Source organism: Tenrec ecaudatus, chromosome 7 (assembly GCF_050624435.1).
Source record: "Tenrec ecaudatus isolate mTenEca1 chromosome 7, mTenEca1.hap1, whole genome shotgun sequence".
Lineage (NCBI taxonomy): Eukaryota > Metazoa > Chordata > Mammalia > Afrosoricida > Tenrecidae > Tenrec > Tenrec ecaudatus.
In genome coordinates, this window is record NC_134536.1 from 90529213 (window position 1) to 90554072 (window position 24860).

At 39.6% G+C, this 24860-nt stretch overlaps 1 protein-coding gene across 1 annotated transcript in view; it reads left to right on the forward strand.

Moving 5' to 3' along the window:
• Positions 1 to 24860, forward strand: part of SNAP91 (synaptosome associated protein 91) — a 150166-nt gene that overhangs the window by 120330 nt on the left and 4976 nt on the right. Inside the window, exons 23-26 of the mRNA XM_075554822.1 lie at positions 6566 to 6596; positions 8527 to 8626; positions 19740 to 19823; positions 20757 to 20861. Of these exons, the coding sequence (XP_075410937.1) occupies positions 6566 to 6596; positions 8527 to 8626; positions 19740 to 19823; positions 20757 to 20861 (320 nt within the window). The remainder of the gene's footprint in view (positions 1 to 6565; positions 6597 to 8526; positions 8627 to 19739; positions 19824 to 20756; positions 20862 to 24860) is intronic.

The following is a 24860-nucleotide window of genomic DNA, read 5'->3' on the forward strand; positions in this document are numbered from 1 at the left end:
AATTTATTTTATATAGCAATAGGAGAATAGATCTATGTACATATGGTTATACATTTAAGTATTTAGGGAGCAGACAGACATTGGGCCTCTACTCAAGTACTTCCTCAATGCAAGAACACTTTGTTCTATTAAACATGGATTTCATGATACTCACCTTCCCAACATGATCGCTGAAGACAAAGCAGGTACATAAGCAAATGTGGTGAAGAAAGCTGATAGTGCCAGACTATCAAAAGATATAACATCTGGTGTCTTAAAGGCTTGAAGGTAAACAAGCAGCCTCCTAGCTGAGAAGCAACAAATCCCACATGGAAGAAGCACACCAGCGTGTGTGATCATGAGGTATCAATGGAATCAGGTATCAGGCATCAAAGAACAAAAAAATCATATCTTTGTGAATGAGAGGGAGTGCAGAGTGGGGACCCAAAGCCCATTTCTGGCCACTGGACACCCCCTTACAGAATGGTTTTGGGGAGGAAACGAGCCAGTCAGGGTGCAGTATTGCTCCGATGACACATACAACTTTCCTCTAGTTCTTTTTTTTTTTCATGTTCTACTTTATTTTTTTTAATCGTTTTATTAGATGCTCATACAACTCTTATCACAATCCATACATACATCAATTGGGTATAGCACATTTGTACATTCATTGCCCTCATGATTCTCAAAACATTTGCTCTCCACTTATGCCCCAGCATCAGGTCCTCATTTTCCCCTTCCTCCCAGCTGCCCCCTCCCCGTTTGATAATTTATAAATTATTATTTTGTCATATCTTGCCCTGTCCAATGTCTCCCTTCCCCCACTTTTCTGTTGTCCGACCCCCAGGGAAGAAGTCACATGTAGATCCTTGTAATCGGGTCCCTCTTTCCAACCCACCCTCTCTCTACCCTCCAAGTATCGCCACTCACACCACTGGTCCTGAAGGCATCATCCAACCTGGATTCCCTGTGTTTCTGGATCCTATCTGTACCAGTGCCCATCCTCTGGTCTAGCCAAACATTCAAGGTAGAATTGGGATCATGATAGGGGGGAGAGGGGAGGAAGCATTTAGGAACTAGAGGAAAGTTGTATTTTTCATTGTTGCTATATCACACCCTGTCTGGCTCGTCTCCTCCCCGAGACCCCTCTGCAAGGAGATCTCCAGTAGCCTACAAGTGGGCTTTGGGTCTCCACTGCACACTCCTCCCTCATTCACTGTGGTAAACATTTTTGTTCTGATGATGCTTGATACCTGATCCCTTCAACACCTCATGATTGCAGAGGCTGGTGTGCTTCTTCCATGTGGGCTTTGTTGCTTCTGAGCTAGATGGCTGCTTGTTTACCTTCAAGCCTTTAAGACCCCAGACACTATATCTTTTGATAGCCGGGCACCATCAGCTTTCTTGGCCACATTTGCTTATGCACCCATTTGTCTTCAGTGTTTGTATCATGAGGTGAGCACACAATGATATGATTTTTCCTTATTTGATGCCTTTCCTCTAGTTCTTTAATGCTTCCTCCCTCCACTTTCATGATCACAATTCTACCTTACAAATCTGGCTAGAGCAGAGAATGTATACTGGTACAGATAAGAACTGGAAACACAGGGAATCCAGGACAGATAAAACCCTCAGGACGAATAATGAGAATAGCAATACCAGGAGGGTAAGGGAAAGGTCGGGGGGAACTGATCACAATGATATACGCATAACCCTCTCCCTGGGGGACGGACAACAAAAGTGTGGGTGAAGGGAGACATCGGTCAGTGTAAGACATGAAAAAATAATAATAATTTATAAATTATCAAGGGTTCATGAGGGAGGATGTATTGGGAAAGAGAGGGGAGAAAATGAGCTGATACCAAGAGCTCAAGTAGAAAGAAAATGTTTTGAGAATGATGATGTCAACAAATGTACAAATGTGCTTGACACAATGGATGGATGGATGGATGGATGGATGGATGGATGGATTGTGATAAGAGTTGTATGAGCCTCCAATAAAATGATTTTTTTTAAGTGTTAAGGACCAGGTGATTTCATTGGAAAATTATAGTAAATATTAATGCAGGTGACCATAAGTAATTGCAAACTCTGTAATATGTGGAAGGAATCTTTTCAGATCAGTCTCCGAGGCACAGTGCCTACAGAAATGGGCTCAAACATAACAGTGGGGAGGACGGCCCAGGACTGAGCAGTGTTTTGTTCAGTTGTATGTGAGGTCAGAGACGTCCCTGGTGTTGCAGTCTGATGTGCTGGGCTACTCACAGCAGTTCAAAGCCATCAACTGATCTGAGGAGGAAAACGAGGCTTTCTACTCCCATGAAGAGTTGCAGTTTCAGAAACCCATAAGGATAGTTCTACCCTGCCCAATAAGGTCACTAAGAGTTAAAACGGCAATGAGGTGGTGTGGGCTTTTTTTTTAATTGGGGTCACTATGAACAACCAATTCAATGGCACCTAACAACTAACTGTGAGGCTAGAAAGCCTGATAATAATACCAGAAAAAGATACCATAAGAAAAGATGTTACAGATCAATATAACTTATTTATATAGATCCGTGGTTCTCAACTTTCCTAATGCCACAACCCTTTAATACAGTTCCCCATGTTGTGGTGACCCCCCAACCATAAAATTATTTTTTTAGTTTTGTTGTTACTTCATAACTGTAATTTTGCTACTGTTAGGAATTGGATGACCCCTGTGAAAGGGTCATTAGACTCCCAAAGGGGTCATGACCCACAGGTTGAGAACTGCTGATATAGGTGATACAAAAATAACCTCAATGAAATACTAGCCAATCAGATTTCACAACATATAAAAAGTATTGCACACCATAACCCAGTGATATGTATCCAAAGACTACAAGTTCTAACATATATAAATCAAAGTAATATTCCTATTAGTAATGAACAAACCATATGTTCATATAAATATAAAAATTTAATGACGAAGATTTTATACACACACACATATATATTTCTTTTGTGTGTGTGTGTGTTTTTTTAACAATTTATTAGGGGCTCATACAACTCTTATCACAGTCCATACATATACATACATCAATTGTATAAAGCACATCCATACATTCCCTGCCCCAATCATTCTCAAAGCATTTGCTCTCCACTTAAGCCCTTTGCATCAGGTGCACTTTTTTTTTCCCTCTCCCTCCTCTCTCCCCCCTCCCTCGTGTGCCCTTGGTAATTTATACATCGTTATTTCATCATATCTTGCCCTATCCGGAGTCTCCCTCCACCCCGCCCCCTTCTCTGCTGTCCCTCTCCCAGGGAAGAGGTCACATGTGGATCCTTGTAATCAGTTCCCCATTTCCAACCCACTCACCCTCCACTCTCCCAGCATCGCCCCTCACACCCGTGGTCCTGAAGGTATCATCCACCCTAGATTCCCTGTGCCTCCAGCCCTCATATGTACCAGTGTACAGCCTCTGCCCTATCCAGCCCTGCAAGGTAGAATTCGGATCATGGTAGTTGGGGGGATAAAGCATCCAGGATCTGGGGGAAAGCTGTGTTCTTCATCGGTACTACCTCGCACCCTGACTGACCCATCTCCTCTCCTAAACCCCTCTATGAGGGGATCTCCATTGGCCCACACTTGGGCCTTGGGTCTCCACTCTGCACTTCCCCCTTCATTTAATATGGTATATATATACATATATATACACACACACATATATACATATACACACATATACACATACATACACACAATATATCTCTTTTTTTTTTGCATGATGCCTTATTCCTGGTCTCTTGGCACCTCGTGATCGCACTGGCCGTTGTGCTTCTTCCATGTGGGCTTTTTTGCTTCTGAGCTAGATGGCCACTTGTTCACCTTCAAGCTTTTAAGACCCAAGACACTATCTCTTTTGATAGCCGGGCACCATCAGCTTTCTTCACCACATTTACTTGTTCACCCACTTTGGCTCCAGCCGTTGTGTCGGGAGAGTGAGCATCATAGAGTTCCAATTTAATAAAAGAAAGTATTCATGCATTGAGGGAGTGTTTGAGTAGAGACCCAAGGTCCTTTCGCCACCTTAATACTTAACCTATAAATATAGACACATAGATCTATTTCCCCATCCTCCTATATATATTTGCATGTACATGTCTCTGTCTAGACCTCTATAAATGCCCTTTGACTCCTAGCTCTTTCCTCCATCTCCCTTGACTTTACTCCTGCCCTACTACCATGCTTCGTCGCCACCTGGGCTAGAGTATACCTCTTCTCTAAGCAACCTTACCCTTGATCATTTCCCACCAGGCCTGCCACTCCCCGCTCTCTACCATTTGGGGTCCCATGTTTTTCCCTTGTCCCTATGTTTGTTAACACCACTTCCTTACCCCCCTACCCCCACACACATATATATTTCAAGCACAATAAAAAGGAAACACTATATGATCATTGTAATTGACAAAGAAAAACATATGACAAAATCCAACATCCTTTAAACAGAAAAGCACTCAACAAACTAAGAATAGGAAGGAACTGTATTCGCGTGGTAAAACGTATTGACCCAAACACCCACAGCCAACATCATACTTAACGGTGCAAGACTGACAGCTTGCCCTGGCAGCCTGTGTCTTTGGCATCACTCAAGTTGTTCTGACCTGTGTTCTAACTCAAGCTGACACTCTCCCTGGCCCCCGAACCTCCTCCCAAACCAGCATGTGCAGATGGAACCACGTGATTCAAAACCTCACTGTGGTGGGGAAATTCTGATAGCCCTGAGCAAAGCACATTAAGTTTCAAAAAGTAAACTAACAGAGTTTTAGCCTGGTAGGTATGCGGATACATGTAACTGACCTTAGGAAAAGTATTTTTATTGCTACAACAAACTTCAGGATAATTTTATCAGAAAATTTCTACTGAAACGCTGTAAAAAAAGTATTATAGACAGTCATTTGGGTACCACCCCTTCTGACAGGGTCACCTGGTGTAATCCACACCCTCCGCTGGATCAGGTAAAATACAAGGGTACCCCCACCCCCCTCTCTCTCTCTCTCTCAAACTCACGCCATCGAGGAGATTCCGACTCATAGGCCAGAGTATTATTGATCTGCGACTGTAAATCTTTACGTGAGTAGAAAGCCTCATCTTCCCCCAAGGAATGCCTTTTGTTTCGAACTGTTGACCAGGCGGTGAAGCCACCGAGCATATAACCCATCACACCTCCAGGGCGTCGCTCCTGCTGGGCTCTAACTAAATTTGTGCCGAAGGTTCTAGCCAGGGAGATTAGACAGAAAGGTGAAGTAAAATGCTCCTAGATTGGAAAGCAAAAAGTACAACCCTCTGTATTCACAGACAGTACTGCCATATAAATATGGTATGCATAAATATACAATATCTAGGCAGGAGACATAGATATTGAATATCCATAGATCAGTGGAATAGAGTTCGTAATCCATAAATAAACCCGTATAACTATGGCCAAATAACTTTGAAAAGGCTATCAAAGCAGTTCAATGGGAAACGAATACCTGTCGTCTTTTCAACAAGTGGTGCCAGGCCAATTGGATAGCCATGTGGAAAAAATGAAGTTGGATCCCCGATTCACACCAGATGCAAAAATCAAACTAAAATGCACCAAAGTCCTAAATATAAGAAATATATCTATACAACTCCTGGAAGAAAACCTAGATATTGAATCTTTATGACCTTGGATTTGACAATGGTTTAATAGATAAAAACCATAAAACACAAGCAACCAAGCAAAAACACCTTAGGAAGATTTCATCAAAATTAACTTTATTCTCAATATATATTCTTAGTATAGAATTAACTACCCTATTTTTTTCCCCTCCTCCCTCCCCCTTCCCCCCTCCCTCATATGCCCTTGGTAATTTATACATCATTGTTTTGTCATATCTTGCCCTATCCGGGGAAAAAAAAAGAGGACCTGATGCAAGGGGCTTAAGTGGAGAGCAAATGCCTTGAGAATGATTGGGGCAGGGAATGTATGGATGTGCTTTATACAATTGATGTATGTATATGTATGGATTGTGGTAAGAGTTGTATGAGTCCCTAATAAAATGTAAAAGAAGAAAAGAGAAAAAAATGATTAGGGCAAAGACTGTACAGATGTGCTTTATACAATTGATGTATGTATATATATGAACTGTGAAAGGAATTGTATGAGCCCCAATAAGTTGTTAAAATTTAAAAAAAAAAAAGAATTAACTACCCTAAACATTTTTTAAACATTTAGGTGAGGTTTTATGTGGGTGTAGAGACCTGTTTGTTTACCAGTCAAGGTCTGCAATGCCAGCCAAGGGTCAGCCTCAGATCTCTAAGAGAACAGCCTCAGGGCTCTTAGGGCAGCCCTTGCATACACACTATTGACATTAACAGGTGATCCTCTGAAATGGAGTAAAAGAAATTACTTTTGTGTATATATTTCTCTTTATATTACCGGAATGAAATAATTTCTGCACAAAATTTAAAATGTAGCAAGGAGTAGTCCTGGTTCTAGATCTATAATTCTTTGATTTTCTAAGTATCAAATGATATATATATATACACATGCTGTGTATAGAGGTTTATATAATTTTTTAATTTATTCATTCCTAGATCTTGGAATTTCTGGTACCACATCAAAAAAGTAAGTGATTTAAAAATTATTTGGTTCCTTTTGTGTTTACTTGTGAATATCAAACATTACACTTGTTACTTTTACACAGTCTTGGGTTAGGCGAATGTAAAAGTGACTTGTTTTGTTTTTGGGTTTTCTGCGGAAACCTCCAAACTCTTGCTCCCAAATGTAAAGGAAGAATCCATGTCGGTCTCCAGGATTGTTACTGTTATATTTAGAAATATTTGAGTAGTATAGCTTAACTATTTTTATAGCTTTAAATTCCAAATTCATTACAGTATTTCTAGGTAACATTGGTTAAAAGGGTATCAATTTCAAAGCAGGATATTAATCATGATAAACACTGTATCCTTTTGTGGATGCATATTTTAACACCTTTGAAATTGGGGTGCATTTTGCAATACATAATATCTTACATACATACATGTTGACCTTGTAGTTAGCAGGTCAACATGTAGCCATCACATCACCAGGTCTGCTATACATGTCCTTTTTAGATTGTTGAAAATCAGGGAGGTTACTTTGAAGATTAAGTTGCATCTGACTCAACTGTAGTATTTTCATTTGCTTCATATGCATACGAAAATTGGACATTGAATATGCAACACTGAAGAAGAATTTAAAAATTTGAATTACAGCGCTGACAAAGAATATTAAAAGTGCCATGGGCTGCTAAAGGAACAAACAGATCTACCTTGGAAGCACCACAACCAGAATGCTTCTTAGAGACCAAGATGGCGAGACTTCATCTCACATATTTTGGACATATTAGGAGAAACCGGTCCCCAGAGAAGGGCATCGTGTTTGGCAAAGTCATGTTTGGACAGTGTTACAGAGGCAGGACCTCCAAAAGATAGGTTGACCCAGTTGCTCCAACAATGGACTCAAGCATAAGAACAATTGAGAGGACAGAACAGGGCCCAGCAGTGTTTCATTCCGTTGTGCATAGATAGGTCACTATAGATCTAAACCAACTCAGTGACACCTCGCAACAACATCATATAATCACTGTGAGTCAGACTGGAGTGATGATATACATGTGTGAAAACCTGTTGAACACTGTAGGTTCAAGAAGGGGCATTAAAATTCAATAAAATATAGGTGTATAGTACTTGAAATATGCTTGCTTGTAATTTTTTATAACCAGGGAGGAATGTGATCATTCCATTGCCTTTTCTGGCCATTGTCTATTTTAAATGACAGAAACTTCCTGTTATCATTGAGGTCCAAACCACAAATGGTATTTTTTCAAAGACTCGTAAGCTTTTGAAGATAAACGTTATGATTTGTTATAAGATACCATCTAATCAGTCCTGACTTATACTGACCATATGGACAACAAGATGAAATGACCTGGTCCGGCACCCTTCGCACAGCTGTTAGGTGTGAGGCCATTAGTGGAACACTCTATCAAGCTGTCTCCTTGTCGCTGTCTACCTTATGCGGCATGACATGTCTCGCCAAGAGCTGGTACTCCTGAGAATCTGTCCAATGTACATGAGATGAAGACTCGCCATCCTCCTTTTTAAGGAGCATTCTGGATTTACTTCATTCATGATCGATTGGTTAGCTGACAGTCCATGGTATATTCAGTATTCTTCACCAATACCATAATTCAGAATCATCAATTTTTCTTCGGTCTTTCTTATTCATTATCTTTTACATGCATCCAGGCAAAGGGAAATATCGTGACTTGGTCACACTTCAGTCCTCAAAGGAACATCTTTCCTCTTGAATTCTTCAAAGAGGTCTGTGCAGCAGATTTGCCCCATGTCGTTTGATCTCTGCTGCTACAACGCACTGTATAGTACAGCGTGTATATCTGAGCCTGTCCTCCGCAGCCCCAAAGGAAAGGGATCCAAGGAACCACACGCGGTTCTTTCTCATTTGTTTGTGTGGCCTTGCTTTTGTTTTGCTTTGTTCGCGTACTTGATTTTAGGGGAGATCTTCAGTGGAACGCTGGAGAGAGAAAGTTGACTGGTGGAGCCAACTGGCAGCCGAAAGTCGCTCCTGCAACATGGTCATCAAGTGCACCATTGGTATGTAGCCCCCAAGCACGATGCTGTGAGAGTGCTGCTCTGGTTTCCCCGTATATAGAGCAGGCTGCATATTGCTTAACACTCCTCCTGACATTATCCTTTCTTCATCCCCAGGGAAAAATGGAAATAGGATGCATTGCTTTCCAAAGTCCAAATTGCTTTCACTTTATACTCAATAAAATATTATGATTTATTTTATTCTCCATATTTTACAAGGGTTTTTATGATTTTAGATGTTAGCTCTATACTTGCACAGTTATTGATGTGAAATATTTTTTCATAAGTATTTACTACCATTGTTCCCTCTCTTCATATTTTTAGACCAAGTTTTCTGAGTTGAGTGAATAGTAACCAAAATATTTACCTTACCAGAAATATTGGGAGTTTTTCTATTGTATAAGTGAAATTTTACTTTAGAATTCTGTTAAATTTCTCACAAACTTAAAGTTTGAAATGACCAGCATAGACTTTATTTTATATGTTAAAGATTTACTTGTGTATTAATACCACCATTCACTGTGTGAAGGAGCATATCATTAGAAGTAAAGATTAATTTTTGTGATATTTCCCAACACAAACAGAACACGTGTTAAGAGAAAAGGATTTCCTGACTTTCTATATTCCCCATATTTAGAAAAATAAGACTAGTCGTTTTCCAAACACACTCTAAATTTTTCACCTTCTCTCACCACCTCTACCTGTCAATCTCTCAGTGCCATCCGTCTCTTGCAACTCGCATTCATTCAGAGCCAAAACCTAATGTGCATGGAAGTGAGTTAATATAAAATGGAATAGAAATGTGTAACAAAGACTCCTTTAAAATATATTGTGTTCCAGCAATTAATTTAGATATCTGAATTTGAAATTTAGACTGTTAGCTTGTGAGTAATCTTATAAATAATACGTTTGAACTAGATTAAAAAGGATCATTTGAATGATCCACTATATGCTACAAATAGAATTACATTATACTTTGTTCTATGGTTTCTCTAGAAAAAAAATTCCATGCTTCCATTTGAGTTCCTAAACCCATTTTCTTTGTCTTCATCCCCACCTACCTCATAGTGTTATGTAGGGAGCAGGAAAATAAAGGATTGAAATTATCTGCTTTTTGTGAGTTCAGCATCTGAGAAAGAAACTGAACTTTAAGTATTTTTTATCTGCTGACAAACAATAAAAAAGTTACCTATTATACCAAAATATTTGTCTCTTTAAATCTTTCTTTGCTGTATATAAAAACATCAGTTAAGATGGTTGTTTTAAAAACTTCTGTTTGAATATTTATAGAGGATAAAAAAAAATCTTTTTAACCAACCTGTGCTTAAGATAGGTCCCTGGCTGGTGCAAACAATTTGTTTGCAGATAGATGAACCAAAAGGTGATTTAAGCCCACCCACGGCCACACAAGGGGAAGGCCTGATGCTCCGTAAAGATAATAGCCAAAAATAAATATAAATCCGGTTGAGCTAATTTCTCCTCTGTAACACATCAAGTTACCATGAATTAGAATTGACTTGAGGACAATGCCAGGGTTTGGGGTTTCTGTTTTTGGAGGGCAGTGATATGCCTAAGAAAATCATACACTTTATTGTCCAAACCAAGATATGTTTAACAATGAAAGGGAGCATTGAGAGTTCAAAGGAATCGCAGGACCTTGAGCATTTACATGTGGTTGGTGGCTCAGATACCATATATAACAGGTATAGCAGGGCTACCATAACAGGTAGCATTCTGCCTGAAGACTGCACTGAATCATTAAGTAAAAAAAAATCAAGGCCATTATTTTATGGAGGGAAGGTATTGTTGTTGTTGTTGTTAGGTACCATCAAGTCAGCTCTGGCCCGTAGCGACCCTGTGGACAACAGAACGAAACACTGCACGGTCCTGCACCATCCTCACGATTGTTCCTGTGCCTGAGCCCATTGATGCAGCCACTGTGTGTGAATCCATCTCATCGAGAACCTTTCTCTTTTACGCCACCCATCATACTAAGCCTGACATGTCTTCTCCAGGGACTGCTCTTTCTGGACAACATGTCCTAAGTATATAAGAGGAAGTCTTGCCATCGTTGCCTCCAAGCAACACTCTGGCCTGACTTCTTCCAGTACAAAACCTGCTTATCCTTTTAGCAGAAGTCCACGGGACTTTCAGTATTCTGCTCCAGCACCGCAATCCAAATGCACCGATTCTCCTTTAGTCTTCTTTATTCAGTGTCCAACTTTCACATGCATATGATGCCATGGACAATACCATGGCTTGGGTCAGGCGCACCTCAGTCCTCAAAGAAATATCCTTGTTCGTCAGTACTGTAAAGAAGTCTTGTGCAGCAGATTTCCCTAATGCAACACATCGTTTGATCCCTTGACTGCTCTTTCCATGAGCATTGATGGTGGATCCAAGGAAGACAAAAATCCTTGACCACGTCAACCTTTTCTTCATTTATCCTAATGTTGCCCATTGATCCAGTTGTGAGGATTTGGGTCTTTCTTACATTGATTGTAACCCTTACCGAAGGCTGCAATCCTTGATGTTCATCAGCAGGTGTTCAAGTCCACCTCACTTTCTTTCAGCAAGCAAGGTTGTGTCATCTGCAAGCTCTTACTGTTCCTCCAAACCTCATGCTGCACTCTTCTTCATATAAACCAGCTTCACTGATGATTTCCTCAACATACAGATTGAACAAGTATGGTGAGAGGATCCAACCCTGATGCACACCTCTCCTGATTTGAACCCATGCAGTCTTCCCTTGTTCTGTCTGCACACCTGCCTGTTGACCCTGTACAAGTTCCCCAAGAGTACAAGGAAGAGCTCTGGAGTTCCTGTTCTCCACAGTTTATTATGGTCACACAGTCGAATGCCTTTGCACAGTCAACAAAACACAAGTAAACACCTTTGTGAAATTCTCTGCTTTTAGCCAAGATCTAGCTGACATCAACAATGATATCCCTTGTTTCACATCCTCTTCTGAGTCCGGCCAGAACTTCTGGCAATTGCCTGTCAGTGTGCTGCTGTAACTGTTGGTGGATGATCTCAAGTACAAATCTCACTTAAAGGGAAGGTGAGAGGGAAAAACAATGCAGTCCCTTTAAAAGGATAAGCTTCTTTTAAGCTGATCACATAAATCTAGTAGCACTACCTAATGACATTAAATATCACAATTCATATTATCATTACCAAATTAATGACCTCAATGATGAGCTAAAAGGGAAGGTCATCAACCTTGACCACTGAAGAAACTGTGGCTAAAGTCCAGAAACTGAAGGAAGAAAATTGTAGAGTTACCATTGATGAAATAGCTATTGAAGTTGGGATCTCACCTGGTTTGTGCAAAGACATTCGATTGTGTGGCTCATAGCAATCTATAAACAATCTTGAGAAGAATGAGAATTCCATAATACTCCATTGTACATTCCATAATACTCCATATACTTCAATCTGTATATGGAAAAGAGGGCAGTTGCTTGAACAAAGCAAGGGAATGCTGTGTGGTTTAAAAGCAGGAAGGTGTGCTTCATGGCTGTAGGTTTCACCACATTCAATCTGTATGCTGAGCAAGTGCTCAGAAGCTGGACTTTGGGAAGAAGAATGTAGCATTAGGATTGGAGGAAGGCTTACTAACAACCTGCAATATGCACATGACACAACCTTGTTTCATGAGTGCAAGGAACTTTAAGCGCTTGCTGATGAAAATCAACAACTGCAGCCTTCCATATGGGTCACAACTCACTGTAGAGAAGACCCAAATCCTCCCAAGTGGACCAGTAGCCAAGTTCATTATAAATAGAGCAAAGGTTGATGCTGCCGTGGATCCTATTTTTCTTGGATTCACAGTCAATGCTCATTGATAGAAGTAGTCAAGAAGTCAAATGATGCATTGGGTAAATCTGCTGTACAAGAAATCTTAAAGTATTAAAGAGCAATGAGGACTAAATGTACCTAGTATAAGGCCTAGTCTTTTCAGTTGCCTAATATACATGTGAAAGATGGGCAAAGAATAAGGAAGACCACACTTGATGCCCTTGAATTATGATCCTAGCAAAAAAATATTGAAAGTACTGTGGATTTTCAGAACAAAGAAATCTGGAAGTCCAGCCAGAATGTTTGGAAACTGTGGAAGCAAATGTATAATTCTGCTTGATATGATTGAGCTAAGGACTGATATGACATGTATTAACTCCCAATTAATAATACATTTTAAATAATATTTTAAAATAAATTTAACTTTTCCTCAATATCTATTTTTTTTAAATACACCTTCAAAGGTACAATGACAAGACTTCATCTCACACACTTTGGGCATGTTCTCCAGAGAGACCAGTCCCTGGCAACAAACATCAGACTTAGTAAAGCAGAGGGTCCGTGAAAAAGAGAAAGTGCCTCAAGGAGATAAGTGGGCACCGTGGTTGCTCCGCTGGGTTCAAAGGTAGCAGCGGTGTGAAGACATCCCAGTGTTTCATTCTCTTGCAACTGGGGTGGGTTACCAGGAATGAGAACCAGACAGGTGCTGTCTCACAACAGTAATTTCCCTGTTCTCGTCCATAAGATATTCCAGGGGCCATATGTTCTGTTCTGAGCAATCTGTTTTGTTTCAGGCATATTGCCCTCATGAGTAGAATAAAGCTTTTGTTGCTTTTAATGGGTTGATTTCAGAGAAATCACTTTGATAAAGAGTTTGAAGTGGACTACAGGAGAGTGGAGGGTGGATCAAACAGTGGGTGAGAGATCTGCCTTGGGTTAAATTTTTTTTTCAATAAATGTTCATAATAACTAATAAATAATAAACAATCACTCCAAATAAAACCTTTTAAAGCAAATATCTGTGGTCTGCAGATGGCTACAGACAAGTTCTCTCAGAAATATACTTGTCTCCATCTCGTTAGGGTGCCTCCCAAAACAGATGTTTTTTACATCCTGGGGGAAATCTACTTTTAGATCAGGGGTAGTATCAAATTTCTGGCAAAACTCGAGGGGCTAGCTTCCTAAATTATTGAAGCTTTTCCAAAAGCTTACAAATTTTTGTGCTACACGAACGTTTTTATATGGGTCAAGAATCTCAAAGGAAGTTGGGAAGACCTCAAAGATGAGCCAAGAGGAAGGAACTGTGGCTGACGCCCAGAAACTGGTGGAAAAAGACCAGAGAATTATTATGGAGAAATTCGCTGCTGAGGTTGGGTTCTAAAATGGTTCAGTAGCTTCAATTTTGGGTGAGCCATCGGTCTCAGCAAGCTTTCAGCGCGATGGGGACCAAGTGATTTGTTCAGAAATCAACTAGCTCAAGCAGTTGATCTTCCATGCAGTATTTTAAGCAAGATTGAAGCTTTATGTAATAAATTGGAACCTGCGATGAGTCTTGGATTTACAACTGTGATCCAATTCCAGGCAGCTGCTTCTGAGGGTATCTGCTAAGACAGCTAAACTTCAAGGCAGAGAGATCAATTCAAAAGGCTATGGTGACTGTCTTTTGAGATTCCCAAAGGGAAATCTTGATAGATTTTTCTCAAAGTACACAGGGCAATAACAGAGGCTTATTCAGAAGAGGTCTTAATAAAATTGAAAGTTGCATTGATGAGAAATATGCCAGGAAAATTTTACCAAGGAATTTCCCCCATCTTTCGTTCTTTTGTTTGTTTGTTTGACATGGACTTGTTTGTCACTAAAGATTCCAAATCCATTTCAACTTTACTTTTCCTCCTCTATTATTTTTAAGAAACGGGATATATATATATATATATATATGACACAGCCCAAGAAATGAAATCAACAATATTCTGTTAAGTCCCCCTTTTTTGTTGCCCCCCCAACTCCATCCTACCCTACTCCATCTTTCTATAGGGCATCACACTGAGGACTTAATTCTCTCTTGACAATGCACTTGCTTATTCTTCAAGGGTTACAAGCACTGTCATAAGAATTTTGGTGGCATCCTTTACCTTATCCCCTCTTGACACCCTGATGTTATCCTTTCAGACATCCTTTTTGCTCCCCAAACTCAATTAACATTGAATGTGGGAGCCCAATTCAAATCTTGAGTGCCAAAACTATCCTTTTGACAGAGTACAAAGCAAAGTATGTAACTCTTCAGGGCAGAGTTAGACAGATGGAATTACCACCTTCAGGAGTATATAGACCTACTTGGAGGATGTGTCCAGAAACAATCGATTCACCCGGATTGTTTTTGTTCTGTAAAGATTGCTCTGATTTGGTAGTGGTGCTTTTTCAGTTACTCTCATATTAATTAAATTCTATATCCACAGCCACTATAGAAAAAAAATTACAGTCAGATTTAAGGCTCTGATAGATTCCCCTCTAGCCACAGGCAAGGGATTAGAACAGCTTTGCTATCAGACAGAGATGATTGTAAATGATTATGGTGGATGGAAACATTGTATACTGTGATACTGGGTCAATTGACTTCCGTCTTTACCGAACCTGAATTTTCTATAGGTGAAAATATTTCTCACTTTTAAAAGCAATGTAACGTTGGAAGTGTATGATGTGTGAATGTTCTATCAAGAAAACTACTAAAAAAAAAAAGGACTGGCACTCTACCACTCTACCTACGGTTACCATGGGTGAAGGAGCAAGAATAGAGAGGGCTATCAATAATGGTTGCTAACACGAAGAGTATAATCAATGGCACTGAATTATACATGTAGAAGTTGCTGAGTGCAAGAATGTTTTGTTGTGTATATTTTGACCACAATTGAAAAAAATAATTAGACAAATAAGGAGTACAAGGAAGAAGGAAATGTAATGTTCTAAAATTGATTGTGGTAATGATTGTATAACTCTTAAAATGATTGAACTATTAAATTATATGATATGTGGATGAAGTGCCAAGAAAACCGTTTTAAAAACAAAAGAAAATTGGACAACAAATAATTTACTAAGATGGTAGTGTTTTATGTAGTTTTAATTCTTTTCTTTATTTTTCTTAACACTGTAAGACAAAAGATAAATGCTCTCTTGTGCCTAAATATTTCATTGTTATTAATTCCCATTTCATCTTAGTTTCCTTATCCAGAGATTCTCTGTTTTTTAATTAATTCATTGCCGTTCATGTATCATTAGCGCTCTTCCTTTGTTTTTATTTAAAGAGCCACAGTGATGAATTCTGCCCTTCTCGGACCTTCCTTACACACATGCACAGTTATCTCTTCAAAAACCTCCCACCTTCCTCTTCCTTTAAATATATTCATATCTCTTTTTCTAAGATTATTCAAGAAAAAAAGAACCCCAGACACTTGTGCTTCAGAAATAACACTGTGGTTGGCGTTTTCATTTTTTTCTAGTAATTCGTGAGCCTTGAACTTTGGGGTAGGAGATCAAGAGGATAGGGTGGAGGTGGCATATCCCTTTGCTGCTGTTTAAGTTTTTTAATTTGCTTGAAAAGAACTGAGGTTTCTTTTTTCCCACCTCGTTTCAAATTTCCCGTGCTTGCCGCTTGGACAGACAGCTATAAACTGCAGATCACAGAACCTAGTTTCAATTATTGAAACCCCAACAGGACAAAAACATTTCAAATCTGTCTGCTGGGAGGGCTCTACCATCCTGACTATCGGAAGCCCTGTTTTCCAGGGCTACTCAGTCCTATGCGCCAAGCTTTGGCGTCTGTTAAATGTCTTCATATGAACGGGGAAGTTACTCACAGTTTAGAAATGTGCACATTTCCACGGTCTGCAACACAGAATCCACAGTGCTCCCCATACATACAGCTAATGTTTGTAAAACTTACACAGAACACATTCCATTGAGTTTGAGAAAGAAAGAAACCAATTTAATATAAATAATTTACAAAGGGTTTAATGAAAGTTACTCTATCATCTGAAAAAACGGCAAATATAAAACTAACTGGGCTTTCTTTCAATGATTTGGCTTATCAGAAATTCAGGAACGTTTATTTGGATATACCAACTAATGTAAGTTTCTTTTTCATAGCGTTTACTCCTAATGATATAACGCATATTCTAATAAATAGCTGTTCTGATAGTGCCTTCAAATAGTAAATAAATAGTGAACCTGAAACATAATCTTTGTTGGTCCTTTTTTTTAATTGGGATAAAATTGAGGTGTTGAATTCACGTAGTTCATTTCGTTTTACCCACATTTGATAATTTACCTTTCCATCTCTCATGTACTGAATCAGAATCACATATATGAACTGGTTTGAAGCCCTAGGAAAAGACACAAGATTAAATTCACCTTCGTAATGATTGTAAAGTATGTCATTCAGTCGTTTTTAGCATGTCAGTGATGTTTTAAGAGCCATGGTGGATGATACATTGGTTGGTTTGTGTAAAATAGATTCTAGAGTGCTATTTTAACTCCCTTATTTCTTTTCCTGTGACTATTGGATGTATGTCCTTAGTGTTGCATTAGGGGTTACAGTAACAAATGTTGCTACTCTAGACCCTTGTCCCCTCTACCTGTGAGCTGCTATTGTCACATATTCTGGCTTACAGCAAAGACCACATGAGCACTTACTACTGAAAATCAACTACTACAACCATCAGTATGGATTACAACTAATTTTTTTAATCCCTCACAATTGGACCAATAAATACATCATGGTAAATGCTGATTATATTGAAGTTGTCGGGGATTTCACATTATTGGATCCACAATCAGCAGTTATATAAGCAGAAGTTCAAAGTATTGGGTGGGCAATACTTATCTGCAAAATACCTCTTGAACATGTTAAAAGGCAAAGATGTGATTTTGAGGATTAAGTTGAACCTGGCCAAGCTTTGGAATTGCCTCATATGCATATGAAAGCTGGACAATAAACGAAGAAGATTGGAGAAGAATGGAGACATTAGAATTATGGTATGGACAAAAACATTGCGAGTGCCAAACAAATCTGTCTGGGAGGAAGTCTAACCAGGAGGCTCCTTAGAGGCAAGGATGATGAGACTTCGCCTCACAGAATTGGGACATGGTATCAGGAGAGTCCAGTTTGTGGACCTGGACATCATGCTTGGGAAAGTAGAAGATCAGGGAGAAAGATCTAATGAGAGATTGGCACGGTGACTGCAATAATGGACTCAACGAGAACAATAATTGTAATGTTTGTGCAGGACTTGGCAGTGTTTCGTTGGGTTGTACTTGGTAAAAGCACCTAACAGCAGCCACATAGTTTGTGTACCCACCAACATGCATATAGAATTAGTGCTTTATGAAGTTCTGTTTTTAAAAATAAGATATTAAATGAAAAAGACACAAAAATACATTAATACTATCTTTTACCAGTACACAGATTCCCAAGATCACATAGAGGCTATGGCCTAGTCCCTGCTCAAATCTTTCCTTGGCCCTGGGCATGGGTGTGGTCTTGTAGATTCATAAACCTTGTAAAGCTCATGTTCTTCCAGGCATCTTACTCCCCAATCTTTCCCCTTAGATTTTTAGTCTCTCTGTTATCGTTTCTTAAGCATCAAGTAAAGCTCATGTTCTTCCAGGCATCTTACTCCCCAATCTTTCCCCTTAGATTTTTAGTCACTCTGTTATCGTTTCTTAAGCATCAAGCTGCTAACCTCAAAATTAGTGGTTCAAACCTACTAGCAATCTATGGGAGAAAGACAAGACCACCTGCTCCTGAAAGGAGCCACGTCTCTGAAACCCTAGAGAGGACTGCTGTGCGTCAGAATTCCCTTGAGGAGAGGGAGTTGGGATTGCAGTTTTCTACTGGGTCTTGGTGGTTAGGCACTTTGTTGTCTGCAGCTTGACCCCAGCCCTGGCCCCTGCAGTCGGCTTCCATACGGATGTGCAGCCTGGGAAACACCGTGGGCCCTTGCTGGGAGTCGCAGTGGGCTTTTATTGTTTCTTACCTAGATTCAGTTGTTATTTTGTCTGTTCTGTTTTCAGAAAAGTATTCCTCAAGTTGCTGAAAGCTTTTGGTTAGTTTCAGTTGTCTTCAGAAAGTTGATTCTGGGTTTTTTGAGCAGTAGATGGACTTTTTTTTTTTCATACAAAGTATTTTTTAATTAATTGGACTTAGAAGGAAATTAAAAATCAATTTAAACTACACTGTGCAATAGGTCAATTATTTGGACATGGAGGTTGATTAAATAGATTATAACACAAATAAAAATAAAGTGGCACCTGGCTTTTAAAAAGCCCATTTAAAATTATGCTAAATTACAAAGAATAAACTAATTAAATATTATAAAATAAAAATCAATATGTAAATGAAATAGAAACAGATTCCATATTGAAATATGTATTTCTGGAAAACATAACTGGTAACTTGGAATTTATTTCTTCTATGTCTCAGTCTTTTCTGTCTCCCCACGTTCGCTGCAGTGGGCAGATGGACTTTAGAACTTCATTACTCCACCACTTATCTGGCATCATTTCTGTGTTTCCTAATTATAATTTTGCTATAATGGTTAAGTTAAATTAAGGGATTTCTTAGGAGTTCATTTTAGGCATGAGGGAAATATATTAGAGTTTTGGTATATGAATGAAACTTTTAAAGCTGTACCTGAAGTTTAATATGCATGTTGAATTATATGCCATTTTATAAATGTTTCCTAGCATTTGGATTAATTGTAGTCATGGTGAAGATGTACAATAATCATAATTCACAGTGAAGTAAGCATAGTACAGAAAAGAATCATCTGGGAAGTGGAAAATAAACTATGAAAAAATTATATGAAAACATGATCCTCAAATGTCCAATCCAATATCTTCCAGGAGATATAGTGGTAAGAAAGTACCAGTCTACAGAAGTTTGAATTAGTATCAGTGCAGTGAGTATCAGTAGGTGGGGAGGAAGCCTGATGCTGTCAGGGAGCCACAAGCCTGTGAGTTCAACTATTACCAAAACAATGACTATCAGTTTAGTAATTTTATCCATACCAGCAGCTTGGCATTAAAGTCAAATTTTTAAATTGAGAGTTGAAATTTCTTGACATCTTGATATATTTGAGGTGTATGCACTTTAAAATGATATTCTGGCATTTAAAACCAAATTGTATTGTGTTTCTCTCTCTCTGTGTGTGTCTCTCTCTGTCTCTGTCTCTGTCTCTCTCTCTCTCTCTCTCTCTCTCTCTCTCTCTCTCTCTCTCTCTCTCTCTCTCTCTCTCTCTCTCTCTCTCTCTGCTACTGGTAGCAAGGAACTGTACCTCCAACCAGTTCGGTTCCTCCTGTGGCTGGGGCCCCCTCTGTTGGACAACCAGGAGCAGGATTTGGAATGGTGAGAAGTGACCTATAAAAATTATAATAAACAGAAAAATCATTGCCATTTCTGAAGCATTTGCCAAATCCCACATAAACAATTGCGGCTGTAGCATGAAGGAGCCATGGTGACGCAGTGGTTAACCGTGGAAGGTCAGCAGTTCAGACTTCCCACGGGAGACAAGACTTGGTGATCTGCTGCTGTTGGCATTACCACACAGGAAGTCTACGGGCGGCTTTCCCCTGTCTTATAATTACATATATCTAACACGGAGCCCCCTGGACACAGTGGTGGTGTGCTGAGCTGCTAACCACAAGGTCAGCAGTTTGAAACCACTGACTGTTCCGTGGGAGACAGATGAGGCTTTCTACTCCCGCAAAGAGTAGTCTTAGAAACCCCCAGGGGCAGTTCTACCCTGTCCTACAGAGTCACTAGGAGTCAGAATCGACTCAATGGCAGTGAGAAAGAAAGTACATAATTGTCCAAAATGCAGCGAAGTCATATTTCTAAATTTGCAGCATCTGCTTAAGACCTTAAGGAAGCTACACATGAAGGGAGAAGGCGAGTTATAAAAGACTAGAAGGAAGTTCTTCCTTCAGAGTGAGGCTGCAATACGTTGCTCTATCGTGACGAGAGCACGATTGATCGTGTATAACCTTACCTGAATTGTCGACACCAACACTTAATCATGATATTTGCGTTTCCACAACTAGAGAAGATATTTTTTAAAATCTTTCAGGATTTAAAGCTTACATTAGCCAAACAACAAAGCCTATTTCAAATGAGGGTTTGTGCTCTACATCAGTGATTCTTTCAGCTATCAGCCCTGCAGCATACAGCTCAAAATTACAAATTTTATTCTAGAAATGGTCAGAAATGTGTGCAAGCCATTAATGCCAGAATCATTCACAGTGAAGTCCACTCATGCTCAGAACGCTTCCTCCTTTCCAGCCTCCTTCTGGGTCAGGCATGCCGATGGTGTCTCAGCAGCCAGTCATGTTTGCACAGCCCGTGATGAGGCCACCTTTCGGGGCTGCAGCTGGACCAGGCACACAGGTGAGGTTATTTTTTAATGTCATCCACAAAACAGTGGTGCTAATTTTTAAATGAGAAGTGTCAGGGGAAATCGTTTTTGAACTGTTTTGCCTACTGTCATCCTCACAGCTGTTGCTTAATAGTAAAAGGATTTGGAAGCAAGATTGGTACGAGTGTGAGGTGTGGGGAACAATTACGAAGCTAGCTCTGTGACCTTGGGTCATTGTTTCTTTTCCTACTGGATTCAGAATAGCACCCAAACAACCAGATATTTAGCGCACTCAAATGGGGGTAGGTGCGGGCGGGCTCAATGAGTGACATGAACTGCTGAATGCAGAACTGATTATCTGAAATGGAAACCCACCACCTAATCCATCATTTTTATATCATTTTATTGGGGGCTCATACAATTCTTATCGCAATCTATCCATCCATTTTCCCAAACACATCTGTACATTTGTTGCCATCATCATTCTCAAAAATTTGCTTTCTACTTGAGCCCTTGGTATTAGCTGCTCATTTTTCCCCTCCCTTCCTGCTACCCCCTCCTTAATGAACCTTTGATAATTTATAAATTATTATTATTTTGTCATGTCTTACACTGTCCAATGTCTCCCTTTACCCACTCTTCTGTCCATGATTTTTAAAAGAAACAGGTTGGAGTAAAATGTAAATAAATAAAACATCCAAGGTACTTGTCCCAAAAAAATGAGTGTCTGATCTATAATTTATTATGTATTACTGACCGCCAAATAAACTATCAACTGTTCATAATTAAAGTTCAAGTTGAACCTGAAGAAAATCAGAGCAAGCATGACAACCAAATACGACCCTGAATACACTCCACCTGAATTGTTGACCAGAAGATGTTAAAGCATGTCACAAGAAGACAAACCAATGGAGGCCGGAAGCTAGAAAACAGGAAGGGCAAAGCATCCTCAGCATCTCTCAAACTGAAAGGACTGAAGGAAAAAAATTCTAATCTCAAGTCTGATGTTGACGGATTCTCTGGGCAAAAAGAGGACGATCCTCACTGAGATGGACTGACACAGTAACTGCAGCAATGGGCACAAACACAACAAGTGTGAGCATGGTGTCGGAGCAGGCAAGGTTTTATTCTTCTGTCTGTAGGGTTGCTATGAGTTGTACCTGATTTGACAGCATCTAACAATAGCAGGAACATGGGCCAAATACTAAAAGATGCAGGAAACATCAGGGAAACATGAAAGCTATGAATGGGATCCATTTTCAAAGGTCCTGGACACAGTGGGTGGAAAACTTGCAGCAGAACGCACAATTATAGCAAAGTCTAGGTTCACTGGTCAGGCAGAGACTGGTGAGACGCCAGGTCTTGAACTCATCTCCATGTTAGAATAATCGTCATTTAATAGAAGGGCAGCATTTACCGAAGGACAAAGCTCTTGGGAAAGAAGGAAGAATGAAAATAAGAAGCACAGGGAGGAAATTAAGGGATTGCAGTGGGTGAGATGAATCAAAGTGTGTTGAGTCGAAAACTAAGGGCTGCTGGTGTCGGTCTGGGAACCTTAGAGGAACAAATCCACAGAAACTCGTGTGTAAGAGAGAGTCTTATATAAAGGGTGAGTGCACATCAAGAAGACATCCCGACCCAGTGCTGCCCAAGCCCACAAGTCCAAAATTAACCCAATAACCCATATGTCCAACACCAATCCACAAAGTCCTCCTCCATCTCACAAAACACACACTGTGATGCTGACTGCAGAAGGAAAGCAGAATCAGTGAATGTATAAACATCTCAGTGCTGGCAGGGGTCTCCACACAGCTGCTCCAGCACCCAGGGCTGCATCAGGATAGGTCCATGTGGCTTCTCCTTGGGGATGCCTTGCAGGAAGTCAGCCTTGCAAGCTGAAGCAGGAAACTGGCTAAGGCAGCTGCACCCTGGTGCAACCATCACAAAGCTTCACAAAGATGGTGCAAACCATCACAAAGACGAGACTCAACAAGCCTCAATGAACCCCACATGTGTTTATCGGCCAGGTTGCCACAATAAACTACCTCAAAGCTCTATAAGCCTTCACCTAATCCATAATAAAAAGTTTAAATAAATAAAAGAAAAAGGTGGACAAAATATATAGTCATGGTGCCAAAAACAGTGGTTCAATTTCAACCATTTAAGGGGTTGACACATGTATGTATGTATGTAGGCATGTGTGCATGTATGTATATATGCGTTTCTTTAATCACAATAATAAAATTAAAATTCTACATGGTAATTGGATAGACAAAGAAAAGCACGAGACTACATCCAACATGCTTGCATCGTAAAGTCCAAGAACTGTAGTATGAAAAGATGCAGCTCATGCTGCACTGTAGGCAGTGGTAAGGACGGAGGCTGTAGAAATTCATGAGCTATCAACTGGTCTATTTGGGTGAACAGATGCTAAGCTGGAAGTGCTTGTTTATCTAGCCTAAGAAATTTGGAAGAAGACAACACCCTGCCAACCAACTGAAAGAGTTCTGTATGTTGTACCTATTCCAAAGAAAGGTTATCCAATGGATGCAGAAATTATAGAAAAATATTTTTAATATCATGTTCAAGTAATATACTGAAGATGATTCAGAAATTGTAGCAATACATCCACAGGGAACTTCTAGAAATTCAAGGTGGATTCAGAAGGAGACCTGGAATGAAGAATGTCATTGCTAATGTCAGATGTATCTTATCTCACTGTAGAGAGTACCAGAAAGCTATTTACCTGTATTTTATTGACTATGCAAAAGTATTCAACTGTGTGAATCACAAGTATGGAAACGCTGTGAAGAATGAGGATTCCAGGACTCAATTGTACTCACGTGTAATCTTTGCACAGACCAAAAGTTCATTTGAAGGGAGCTAAAGGATATTGCATGATTTACAATCAGAAAAGGTATATATTAGGATTACATCCTTTGACCACACCATCCAGTCTTTATGCTGAGCAAGTAATTCAAGAAGCTGCACTTCACAAAGAAGAACATGGATTGGAAGAAAACTCATTAATAAATTGTGTTACACAGATGACACAATCTTGATTACTGTAAATGAAGAAGACTTGAAGCATTTACTGAAAATCAAAAACTACAGTATGGATCACACCTCAACAGAAAGAAATCCTCACTATTGAGCACATCATGGTAAACAGTACAGATTAAAGTTGGATCCATAGTCAACGTCCATAGAAGCAGCAGACGAGAAATTAAACAATGAATTGCAGTGGCAAACCTTCTGCAAAAGAACTCTGCAGAGTTTTATATATAAAGTCACTTTGAAGACTAAGGTGCCCCTGGCCGTAGTCAAGGTATCTTCTGTTGCTTCATATACATGTGGAAGGAAGACCAAAGACTAATCGGTGCCTTGAATTATGGTGCGGATAAAGAATGTGAAATATACTGTAAACTCCCAGAAGAATGAGCAAGTCTGCCTGGGAAAGTCTAGCCGGAATACCCTTGATATGAATGGATGGTTCAATCTGTGTCACATAGTTTGGACCAATCCCTAGAGGACATCATGCTTGGGAAACTAGCATGTCAGAAAAACAGAGAAAGACCTTTAATAATAGAGATATACCATTGTCGCTTCAACAGTGGTCTCTGGCAGAGCCATGATTTTGAGGATGCTGCTGGACCAGACAGCTTCCTTTTGTTGTAGATGTCCTTCTAGTTGAGTGGGAACTGACTGACCAGCAAATAAGCCTGAACTAACAAATGTGCCCAAATACATTGCATATTTTGTGTAACTTTTTGCTGCTAACAATAATAGTTTTATTGCTGTCACTCTTTTTGGTTCTTCCTGTAAGTTGCATGGCCCAGTGGAAACATATGTGGAACCTAGTGATTTTAACTACGGGAAATTGCCTTCGATGTAATCCAATAAGTTTTAAATTTATTAACACTATATTGAACAACCCAAACCAAATAATTCAAGTGTATTTCAAGGTTACCTATAAATTTATTTTACTCCTGTAATGTTTTCATTTTACCAAGCGGGTATGTGTATTGTCT